Source organism: Microcaecilia unicolor, chromosome 1 (assembly GCF_901765095.1).
Source record: "Microcaecilia unicolor chromosome 1, aMicUni1.1, whole genome shotgun sequence".
Taxonomy (NCBI): domain Eukaryota; kingdom Metazoa; phylum Chordata; class Amphibia; order Gymnophiona; family Siphonopidae; genus Microcaecilia; species Microcaecilia unicolor.
In genome coordinates, this window is record NC_044031.1 from 282,569,330 (window position 1) to 282,581,967 (window position 12,638).

General features: G+C 48.1%; 1 protein-coding gene across 3 annotated transcripts in view; it reads left to right on the forward strand.

Annotated features, from left to right (window-relative positions):
- Positions 1–9,718: 9,718 nt before the first annotated feature.
- The window catches only part of PLBD1 (phospholipase B domain containing 1), a 147,812-nt gene continuing 144,892 nt past the window's right edge, over positions 9,719–12,638 (forward strand). For 2 of the 3 annotated variants that reach the window (XM_030207148.1, XM_030207158.1), the window contains exon 1: positions 9,726–10,268. In XM_030207148.1, coding sequence (XP_030063008.1) covers positions 10,187–10,268 — 82 coding nt within the window. In that variant the 5' untranslated portion in view covers positions 9,726–10,186. Of the gene's footprint in view, positions 10,269–12,638 lie in introns of all 3 variants that reach the window. The other variant, XM_030207166.1, reaches the window with a different exon arrangement.

Genomic DNA, 12,638 nt, shown 5'->3' on the forward strand with positions numbered 1-12,638 from the left:
ACATTTTTCCCCTATACTAGTATAATAGTTTCAATGATGTCTGTTTATATGCGCCATGGCTGGTATAAGGGGGTGTGGCTATCATAGGGGTGGAGCCATACCATATGTGGTGACCCTGCCCATAATGAGTACCGGCACCTTTTTTTGTACAAAAAAAGCACTGGTGTGTGGAGACAGGTTTCCAAAAAAATATAATGGAACTCCTTTCATATGAGGAAAGGTTAAAGAGGTTAGGGCTCTTCAGCTTGGAAAAGATACAGCTGAGGGGAGATACAAAATCCTGAGTGGTGTAGAACGAGTAGATGTGAATCGATTTTTTATGCTTTCAAAAAGTACAGACTAGGGGATACTCAATGAAATGACATGGAAATACGTTTAAAACAAATTGGAGGAAATATATTTTCACTCATAGTTGTTGCTGAAGGATGTGGTAACAGTGGGTTTAAAAAAGATTTGAACAAGTTCCTGGAGGAAAAGTCCATAATCTGTTATTAAGATAGACATGGGAAAGCCACTATTTATCCCTGGGATTGGTAGCATAGAATCTTGTTACTTGAGATTCTGCCAGGTACCTGTGTCCTGAAATGACCATTGTTGGAAGCATGATATTGGGTTAGATGGACCATCAATCTGACCCAGTATGGCTATTTAAATGTTCTTATATAATGTAATTGTATAATCATTTGGCTTTGCTGATGATCTTTCAATAAGCTTTTGGCCTGCAAACTTTCTGATCCTTATGACTTTGGCATCTGTCACTGTGACAGGGTGATGCACTTCCATGCCTGTTTCCAACACTGCTCTTTCCTTCCCAGTTTCAGCAGTGAATGTCATCCATGCAAGGAGTACTTCTGCACCAGTGGCGTAGCCACAGGTGGGCCGGGGTGGGCCAGGGCCCACCCACTTAGGGCTCAGGCCCACCCAACAGTAGCACATGTTTAGCGGTAGCTGGTGCAGATCCCAAGCTCTGCCAGCTGAAGACTTTCCCCTGATCGTAACAAAATTCTACTCTCCACAATAACGGCACCTGCGCATGCTCAGTTTTCAGTGCATGCCTGCTGCAGACTGCCAAGGTGGAAAGAAGCATTTTCCTGCCAGCGGAGATATTTTTTTGGTGGTGGGGGGGGGGGGGGGGGGGGGGGGGGGACATTTGGTGCCCACCCACTTCTTACCTAGGCCCACCCAAAATCTGTTGTCTGGCTACGCCCCTGTTCTGCACAGAATGAAAAATAGACCGTACATTTCTGTTTGTAGATGTTTTCTCTCTATCTAGAATCTCTGTGAATAGCATGCTTTTACATGAATGAATTTCGCTCTTCATCCACGGTATATGGGTGCAATCTTGATCACAGGGTTACTGCTAGTGTTCTTAATACTTGTTTTTTTTCAACTGTGTACTTAAGTTATTTTGTGTAGTGGAAAATACATAGTTAATGTACTCATTTCATAATAATAATAATAAAAAGGAACTGGTGCCTGGCTATTGAGTTTTTCGCTTAGTTTTCAGGAAGGAAACTGACCTTAGAAGATTATCACGTGTGCACTGCATATGTCTGTCTATCCTCCCAATACTTTTTAAACTATTCATGCCACTGTAATCAAATCTCTGCCACAGCTCACATTTTCCAGATGCCTTGGAATGTGCATTGTTGTGCTGTTTTGTGTTTTGTAATGTACACTAAAACTGGCACCCATTAAATGAAATAATATACTGTGATTGTGTGAGCCGAGTTAGTGAGGAAGGTGTTCAAGAAATACAGCCAAAGGAAAAATGAACAAAACCCCTTTATTAACCAAACACACTGAATCCTGTTACTTTAGAAGTACAGCAATAAGGAGGCCAATATTCAAGGTGATTTAAGCGGGCAGGAGCCTCCTGCCCGCTTAAATCACCTGTCGTCACCCAACTGCGGATATTCAGCGGTTCTAATGTGGGGAGTGCCACTGAATATTGTCTCTGACTGGCCCCCCCCCCAAAAAAGGGCCGGTCAGAGGCGGGCCAAGGGGTGGTGCTGGGGAGGAGCCAGGACTTATGCGCAGTGTTGCCAGGTGGGCGGTTTTACCGCCCAATTGGGCGGTTTTCCGCGACCCGCCGCGGGAAATTTTTGCCCGCGGCGGGTTGCGGTTTTTTGGGCTGTTTTTGGGCTTCGGGGCGGTTTTTTCGGCCGCGGGGGGGGCGGGGTTAGTGACGTTTTTGGGCGGGGTTAGTGACGTTTTGGGCGGGGTTAGTGACGTGGGAGGCGGGGCCGATGACGTGGGAGGCGGGGCCGATGACGGGGAGGCGGGGCTGATGACGTGGGAGGCGGGGCCGATGACGGGGAGGCGGGGCCGGTGACGTGGGAGGCGGGGCCGGTGACGGCGGGGGCGGGGGTGATGACGGCGGGGGCGGGGGTGATGACGCGGGGGTGGGGGTGTCAGGGGCGGGGTTTGTGTTTGGGCGGGTTTTGGGCTGTTTTTTGGGCTGCATTGGGCTGGAAAAAAATTTTCCACCTGGCAACCCTGCTTATGCGGGAGCTGTCAATATTCTGCTGAGGCCCACATAAGGTAAGTGAGTGAAGTTAGGACAGCTCAAAAGCGGAACCTGCATTAAAAAAAAAAAAGTGTGTTTTCTCTTTCCTGTGGTGGCAGGGCCCATGACATCGCCCCCCGGGTAGCTCTGATCTGCCCACCTCCCACAAAAAAGCCCCATCCCACCCTCATCTCCCAGTCAGGATAGGACTCTTCCTCGGGGCCTACCTGACCTCCCTGGTGGTCCAGTGGGGCATCAGGACAGGAGCAAATCCCCCTTGCTCCTGCCCCTAGTAAAGCTGCTGCTAGGGGCAGGAGTGAGAGCGTTTCACTCCTGCCCCCGACGCCCCACTGGACCACCAGGGAGGTCAGGTAGGCCCTGGGGGATGGTTCTATCCTGACTGGGAGGTGGGGGTGGGTGGGCAGGGTGGAGCAGACCTACCCGGGGGGGGGGGGTATGCAGTAGAGCAACCAGGGAGGAGGGGGGTGATGTCAGGGACCATGCCACAGCGTGAGGGAGAAAATACACTTTTTTAAACGCGGGTCCTGGCCCGATATTCAGTTGAGGTCCGCATAACTATCTTGTGCAGGCTCGGCTGAATATCAGCCAGGCCCGCATAATCTCCAGCAGCCTGCCCGCCCACAATTATGCACTGATATTCAGTGTTGGTGCCCGGACATAGCCCGGCACTGAATATTGGGGCATAATTTAGCTGGTGACGATCAGCTACCTGAGGGATTTTATTTCCTGTTCACTCTTGAGCCCTGCCCTCCTGGCCAGGCAGCCTAACATCCCTATGCTACATTGAATCTGCTTTAGCCATGACATGACAGGTTTAGCGCCACCTGCTGTAAGGTGGCTAAACTACAACCTCAGTGAAGAAGTGTTCCCATGGACACCTGCCGCTATACCACTCACTCACTCACTCACATGTACATTAACACAAAATAAAGTGCACTAACCCATTTTAGTGTACACTATTTCACTGAGTACACATTAATTCATTTTATGCATTCTGAAACAAAAGTGCAAAAAAAAAAATTAAATGAAATGTACCAGAATGAAACAAAAACAGAATGTAATTAAACAAAATTAAACTGATTTGTGCCCACTTCTACTGAGGTTTCTTATCTTTCCTGAAGGGAAACAGACCAGTTATTTATTTTAAAAACCTATAGCCTGTGCTATCTACAATCTTACGCAGTTCAGCTCAGTTGAAATTTCAGGTAAGTTAGAGCACAGTGTGAGGTCTTTGCAGTGGCGTACCTAGATTGGCTGCCACCCAGTGCATTACTCCCCCCTGGTGCATCACTCCCCCCAGGTGCATCAACCCCCTCTCGGTGCATCACCCACCTCCCCCTCCAAAGCGCATTAGCCTCACCACCTGGAAGTGCACGGAACAGTCACGTGGCTGTTGGGTCTGCCGGTCCACTGCCCCAGAACTGGAAGTAACGTCAGAAGGGAGAAGGGAACCGATGGAGATGATGGTCATGCGACTGCTCAGTGCACTCACTTGCTGCCTGCACCCATGGTGGATCCCCCCCCATCATCACCCCACACTTGGTACGCTGGAGGGGTGCCCTTCCATTGTTTTTTTCAGGGATCAAGTCAAGAAGGGAGGGGGAGTCACTAAACTACCAGGAAATTTTTGAGGGGGGGGAGTGTCCCTCGACTACCAGGACATTGCAGAATGCTATCCAGGGCAGGGTGGTTGGGTTGGAGGGGTAGAAAGTAGATGCCAGACACCAATTCCTCTCAAACAACCCTTCTACACTGCCCTGTAGAAGAAGTACAATAACAGAATAACTTTCATAGGAAAAGTAGTAATTTGTTATAAATCGTAATCAGTATGTTATTTGGAGGTGCTGGTTATAGGGACACTCTAGCATGTGTTATATTCGTGCAGGGGGGTGTTTTTTCTCCTGGTAAAGGCCACTAAAACAGACATCTTGTCAGGTGCTCAACATTCAGTTTTTCTATTTATTTATTACATTTATACCCCACATTAATCATGAATTAGGTTGAAACCTGGAAGCATTTTAAATCTTTTTTTTTTTCCTGTGCTTACATCAAAAGAAAAAGATGGCATGTGGGAACTTGCTCCTTTTGTGGACTGCAGAGGTATATTATAAAAATGCACTTGATATTTTTATTACTATTACATTATTTAAAAGACATCTCTACTATAATAAAAAGCACCTCCAACGTTCTGAAGCTGACTCCGTGGCTTCACTGAAGTGAAGGGTTCGTAAGGTTCGTCAGATTCGTGAATCTGTCACCATCTCTCTCGGCCCCGCCCTCGCGTCTCTGATAGGTCCGCCGCCCGCGATGTCATCATGTTTTGACGTCGAGGGCGGCGGACCTATCAGAGGCGCGAGGGGCGGGGCCGAGAGAGATGGTGACAGACTGACAAATTTGATGAACCTTACCAACCCTTCACTTCAATGAAGCCACGGAGTCAGCTTCACAACGCTGCAGGTGCGTTTTGTTACACTACACAGCTCCCTAATTTTTCACTAAAACATCGCAGGGTGCCTGGGGGGGGAAGAGGGGGGGCAACTAACCTGGAACTGGGATGGAGGGGGGGCAGCGACCCTGGAACTGGGAGGGTGGGCGGACCCTGGAACTTGGAGGGGGGCAAGGTGGACCCTGAAACTGGGAGGGAGGGGGGGCAATGACCCTGGAACTTGGAGGGGGGGCGGGTGAACCCTGAAACTGGGAGGGAGAGAGGGGGCCCCTGGCACACAGTCTCATTCTCACACACACACAGAGCTCCCTAATTTTTCTCTTAAACATCGCAGGGTGGCTGGAGGGGGGAAGAGGGGGGCAACTACCCTGGAACTGGGAGGGAGGGAGAGAGGGGGGCAATGACCTTGGAACTTGGAGGGGGGCCAGGCGGACCCTGAAACTGGGAGGGAGGGGGCCCCTGGCACACACTCTCATTCACACACACACACACACTCTCGCACCAGTCTCACTCTCTCTGTCACACACACTCACACATTCACTCTCTGTATCACACACTCTCACACACACTCTGTAAAACACACACACTCTGAGGAAAACCTTGCTAGCGCCCGTTTCATTTGTCAGAAACGGGCCTTTTTTCCTAGTATTGAATAATGAGGATAGAGCTGCCTCATGTAGAAGTCCAAAGTCAGTCTAAATGTGCCAACATTGTCCAGTTCAGCACACTATTAGCCGCCAAGTTCAAACAAAGTTAATTATGTTCAGTGGACAATAAATCTGTTGGCTCAGTCTGCCTGCTATGTGAATATTCCATCATTGTTTCATTATTGCTACCATGTATTACATATGGGCATTTGCTTTACACTTTGTTTTAATTTGTTTATCTAGACCTTACATACAAATGGTTTGCTTTTTAAACCCAACGGTGAATCCTAAGGGTGGTTGAACAACTAGGTATAAACTGTGCTGTTTCTGACTTTACCTGTTTTGGACTGCTTTGGATCCTGCTGATCTGTACATCTGTTGTCTGGAATTTTGGAAGATGGAAATAAGGAAATAAAAATTAAATTTTGGATGTACTCTGTAGAAGTTGTTGTTTACTTTTGCAATGTGATGGATGCCTGTTCTGGTGTGTGCATATGATAATCTTTGAATAACTTTATACTTATGGCTATGATTTCTGAACATGTGGTATCAATAAAGGACAAACTTTTCAATGCCCAGTTGGGTATATATGCTAATCTCAACTTTGTTACATGTTTCAGACATATCTATTTATTCTCATGATATAACTAAATTCTATTATTCTGTCTCACTGTATTTTCAAATGTAAGCCACACTGAATCCGACTTTGCTTGGGATAATGTGTGATATATATAGATAGATAGATAGATAGATAGATAGATAGATAGATATACTTTATCCACCACCTTTCAAGACACTGCCTATCCTGCTGGATAGTGATGGCAGAAGGAAAGCAAGTTTGGTCCAGTGAAGACTAACTCAAAATAACTTGTTCTTTAGCTGGGCCCTAGTATTACTATGTTAAAAATGCAACCATACCATGCCTCTGTGGCTATGTTCCACTAATGTTAAACAATTAACTGGATTTCTTGAAAGGATTATATAAACATAGGATACATGACTAGGGACACAAAGCAAAACAGCAAAAGTAGAGGCTGACAAATGCGCAAACCAATAGGGAGATAATATCAAAAACCAGTTTATTCAGAATATTCATATCAATATCAAGGACCCGACGCGGCAAGCGCTTTGGCGCCGAAACACGGACCATGTCGGGTCCTTGATATTGATATGAATATTCTGAATAAACTGGTTTTTGATATTATCTCAGACTCAAGAAAAATGTCAGGAAGTATTTTTTCACAGAGAGAGTAGTGGATGCTTGGAATGCCCTCCCGCGGGAGGTGGTGGAAACGAAAACGGTAACGGAATTCAAACATGCGTGGGATAAACATAAAGGAATCCTACTCAGAAGGAATGGATCCTAAGGAGCTTAGACGAGATTGGGTGGCAAAGCCGGTGGCGGGAGATGGTGCTGGGCAGACTTATACGGTCTGTGCCAGAGCCGATGGTGGGAGGCGGGACTGGTGGTTTGGATGCGGGGATGTGCTGGGCAGACTTATACGGTCTGTGCCCGGAAAAGGACAGGTACAAATCAAGGTAAGGTATACACAAAAAGTAGCACATGTGAGTTTATCTTGTTGGGCAGACTGAATGGACCACGCAGGTCTTTTTCTGCCGTCATCTACTATGTTACTATTGGTTTGCTCATTTGTCAGCCTCTACTTTTGCTGTTTTGTTTTGACTTTCTGTGGAGGCTCCTCCTGTCTTCTTGAATTTGACTAGGGACACAAACATACACTTATTTATTCAATATCACAATTCCTCAAGTACAGTCACAAAACAACTTTTTTAGGGTGGATAGTGTTCCTTTTATTATCGACCAGATAGAAATAAGTTTTCAGTTTTGGCACAGTACAAGATCATAAGAAAAAAATATAAGAAAACAAATGGACTGCATTTTAGAACAGATTAGAACAGCAGTTAAGATGAACCCATCAGAAAACAGCATAGCCTCACTGAAATCTGGACATCTGTATAGAAGAACAATGAAGAAACACACAAACTATAGAGTTTATAATTGCAGTTTCTACCAACTAGAATAATTTTAGTGATATTCAACTGTTATTTCTTTTCTCCTCCAACTTTTAAGGCACTGCCTAACCAACTGAAACAGCTTTAGCATTGTTACAGATGGACCAACAATAAAGAACGACAACGTGTATGTAGCAGATGGTTTGCTTGCTTTGAACGGCGACGACGACTGCGCCAGAGAGGTGGAAACAGATCACACAAATTGGCTTCCTTGTTAAAGTGGACTAGATAGGCTCACTTCCACTGTGGTCGATTAAACCTTCTTAGGCAGGCAGGCAGGCAGGCACTTTCTTTCCCCGAAGCGTTGTCTCTCAGGCACCAGCGATTCAGTCAGCCTTCTGCTAGTGTCGGGGGCAGGGCCTCTCCTCAGGTGCGTCCCACCTCTGCGGAAACCAGGAAGTTGCATTAGAGTAGGCGGGAGCGGGACGCGCCTGAGGAGAGGCCCCGCCCCTGACGCTGGCAGAAGGCTGACTGAATCGCTGGGGGAAATAAAAGTGAGCACGCGGACGGGAGAGCGCGGCGCAGGCAGGAGAGACACGAAAAGATGAAAGATTCGGGTGGAACGGAGCAGGAAAAAAATATTTATTGGCATTTTTCTAAACATCTGTCTGGGGGACAGTGTTGCCAGGTGGGCGGTTTTCCGCGACCCGCTGCGGGAAATTTTTGCCCGCGGCGGGTTGCGGTTTTTTGGGCTTGTTTTGGGTCTATTGGGCGGTTTTTTAAGTGGTTTTTTTTTGCCGCGGGGGCGGGGCTAGTGGCATTTAGGGCGGGGTTAGTGATGTTCTGGGCGGGGCCGATGATGGGGAGGCGGGGTCAATGACGGCGGGGGTGATGGCGCGGGGGTGGGGGTGTCAGGGGCGGGGTTTGACTTTGAGCTGGTTTTGGGCTGGTTTGGGTGGGGGAAAAATTTTCCACCTGGCAACCCTGGCGACCGCTCCGCCACTGCATACCTTTGCAATAGCTGTGAGGCAGCAGCGTGGGCAGAGAAATTATATTTGTTAATTTGGTGTTTAAAGTTTGGTTCAGTCCTGCAAGTGATGGAAGAATGCCATCTGGGTTTAATTACTCAAATGTCTAACTTTTGCTAGACTAAGAGGTTAGAAAGGTCAGAGAGAAGTAATTATTTACCACATCTGGATACCATTATAAGCAAGGCATATTACAGTTTTAAAAGTAGGCTGAATGCTGTTTAAATAATTCTAGATATTCTTGATGATTTAGATTTTGTCTTATAAGGAATTCTGATTTCTGCTTATTTTAGAATATGTTTTATTCTGTGTAATTAATAAGTTCTATTTCTATGTAGAATATCTTTCAATTCAGTGTTACATCTTTGCCTGACTTTTCAAGTGAGCAGTTTTAAGAGGTCATCATCTGGTTTGAATTATCCACAGTCCTAGCGAGTTCTGTGTAGGAAGCTAATAGGTGAAAGAGGTCAGGGAAAGTCTTGATTAATTATAGCTAAGTATAGGACTGGTATTCTGAAAGTAATAACAAATCATATATGTGTGCTATTAAACAAGACTGGCCCCTTGGCCCTTGACCCCTTAATGAATGCCAGAGTCCAGTTAGCAGTTAGTATGAAGTTAGCTGGAAACTTAAGAATTTAATAATAATAAAATGCAAGAGATAGGTGCCACATTGTCTAGTGTGAGAGGCCCCAGGTCATAGGTCAGTTTGGGAAATATCTCAAACCTATGTAACTGATATTTTAAAGTAATGTATAGTAATAATTAGTTCAAGGCAGGGTAATCAATCTATTCTTTGCCATCTGGTGAGAAAGGGGGGCCAGAGGGGCTTAAGACCCTATATAACTGAGAGCAGAAGCAGCTTACGTCAGAAGAAGGAGAGAGAGGACAGACAAGAGACGCAGGATCCAGAGAGAGCTGAAGAAGAGAGCTAGAGCTGATGTCCTACTTTGTTTGCTGGCAAATAAAGAAGATTTCTCTCTCATTCTGGTGTGTGGTGTTTGACTCCTGAAGTACCACAGATTCTGCTAACAATAGTGGTAATTCCTGCAACAGCTGAACTTCACATCCCCTTTCTACGTCAACTGTGGGAAAATTCTGCTACAGTGAAACTAGTTCCGTTCCGACCACCGTTGGTATCGTGATTGGCTTAAAGTTCCTGGAAATGAGAGGTGCAAGAGATTCAGAACAGCCGGCGGGAGACAAAGAAAATGATATTGGGGAAATATTAAGGCTAGAGAAATGGAAAGTGGGAAGCCGCAAGGGCGCTATGAAGCGAGAATCACACTAGGGATCGAAACTTGTCCCTTGGGCGGCTCTCGCTCTTTGCCTACATTTGCCGAGTGACAATACTGAGCTGGCGTCGCGATCCCACCTCCCCCGTCCCTGGGACAAACTAGGGGAAGAAGGAGAGACAGAGTTGGTGGCCTCCTCGTCCTCCCCCGTCCTTGACATAAGCTGTGCATGGGAAGGGGAGGAAGAGAAATGAGCTGACGTCCCGCCCCGCCTCTCCCAACCAACTCCACCGGGGAAAATCACAGGCGGCGGATGCAGGGAAGGAATGTTTGGAAGCGGCATGAGCATTATGCCCAGGGCACTGAGCTTCTGCTCCTTACTTTTGTGCACTGCGGGGGCGCTGGCAGGTGAGTTGGGGGACGTTAAGGCTTAGTATTTCAGACTGTCTCACACTCTCTTCTTTACAGATAATCCGCGCACGGGTACCTTCTTTGCCAGGTAAATCAGAAAGCCCTTATTCTCCAAACATAGGTAAGAAAAGCATTTTGCATTTAGCTGGACGCGAGTTACGTTCAGTTACTGTAGATATTTCCTGTTCCCTTACAAAAGGGTATTAGGCTGTGCCCGCTGGTGAGAGCACGATTTTGTGGTTACACACAATGCAAAACCACGTTTTGGGTACTAGCTAATGGTGCCCAGGGTGTAGCAACCTATAATCGATGACCTAACTTATGCTACAACTCACTTTATCACTTAGAAACCTCTATGCAATGTCATAATGCATTACTCTGTACCATATATGAATGCACTTTAATGCAAAATCATTTCTATGCAATACCAAAATGTACTCTCCTGTACCATGAATGTATGCACCTAAATGTATTAGCAATTGAAATTCTGTACCCGGAATGGCGATCGCCATCACGGCATAATGTAAGCCACATTGAGCCTGCAAATAGGTGGGAAAATGTGGGATACAAATGCTACAAATAAACAATAAATAAAGCTATGCTAACGAAGCCATAGGAGCCAGGTCTGTAGGTGCTTGAGTCAGAGCCATAGCGAGGGGAGCTGACACCCAGGGCGGGTCGCCGCAGTGCACCCCCCCCCCCCGGGTGCAGCACGGTGCACCCTCCTCCCGCTGGAGCGCACCCTCCCCCCCGGAGCGCATACCTGTGGCGAGGGACAGGCGGGAGGGCCGATCCGCCCCGACTGCATGTTGCTGGGTGTCGCGTCCCGCGCTCCTACTGGCTCCTCCGCCGCGGGGGCGGGAGCCAGCGTCCTCCGCCGCAAGGGGTAGTGGTCCGGAGGCCTCGGCGGGGAGCCGGGGGCCGCCGCAGTGATGGCCGTTCCGGCCGGGACCGAGGCCGGAGGCCGGCGTCTGCGGCCGCCGGTCTCTCGGTCGCCGGCTGTGGGGGCTATGTTCGGCGGCGCCGAGGCGCGATGGTCGGTGTCTTCTTCCCTCCCGGGCGGGAGGGCCCGGAGCTCCGCCTTTGAGGCGCCGGATTGGGAGGCCAAGTTGGTGGCCCCGCCTGGGAAATCGGACAGAGCCAATCAGAGGGGCTCTGCCGATACCCAGGGCCGGATTGGTCGGCTGTACCTATGGGGGCGGGGCGGCTGATGTTGTACTGTATTTAAGGAAGGGAACTGAGCTAGCACTTTGCTTCAGGTTCTGTTCCCGAGGCCATTCTCCGTGATTCCTGTGTTTCGTTGTTTCCTTGGTGTTGCTGTTTCCGGATTTTGGACTGTTTCCTGGTTATCCCTGCCTAGCTGCCTGCCTAGACCTCTAGCCTGACTTTGACCTCTCTACAAGCTGCCTGCCTTGACCTCTTGCCTGACTCCGACTTCGCAGTTGCTGTGTGCCCTGATCTGCTGCCAGTTTGTGGACATTTCTTTTCCACCTGCCCGCTTCTCTTCCGGTTCCAGCCAGGTCAGTCCGTCAACCCCGCGGTTCCTGAAGTCCCGTTGACCGCCTGCAGCTGGGGGCTCAACCCTTGGTGAACGGCGGTCGCCGCGGGTGAAGACTTGGGGTTGCACGGCTGTCCTTTGAGGTCCTTCTGGGCCTTGCGGGACCTAAGGGCTCACCCTCCTTGTGGACAAGACACTGGGGTGTGTCGGCTCCACGCTGGTTCACTTCTCTCTCTGTCCTGGAACAGGAAGTAACCTGTTCCGGGGCAGAGAGGGCAGTGCACCAGCGCGGAGCCGACACCCCCCAGCGGCGTGCACCCGGGGCGGACCACCCCCCCGCCCCCCCTTCCTACGCCACTGGCTTGAGTACCCCCCCATATTGAGAAAATTCCTTGTATGTGTCCAGGGAGGAGTTATTTCTGCTGGGCAAAGCACCCCCAATAATTTTGAAAAGTTGGCTCCTATGAACAAAGCTGTTTACATAAGTACTTAATTGTTGCAATACTGGCACAGACCAAGCCCAGCATCCTGTTTCAAAGTACCTGCAAAATCCCCAAACAATACAATACATTTTAAGGTGCTTATCCTAGAAATAAATAGTAGATTCCTCCCCCCCCCCCCCCCCCCGTCCATCTTAATAATGGCTTATGTGCATTTCTGTTAGGAAGTTATCCAAACCTTTTTTTAAACCCCGCTAAGCTAGCTGCTTTTGCAACTAATCCAGAGATTAATTACACCTGGAGTAAAGATATATTTGCTCAGATTTGTTTTAAATTTACTACTTTGTAGCATCTTTGCATGCCCCCTAGGCCTAGTATTTATTTAGTACAGATATAGAAGCGGGTGCTGAACACTGGCACTTTAAACGA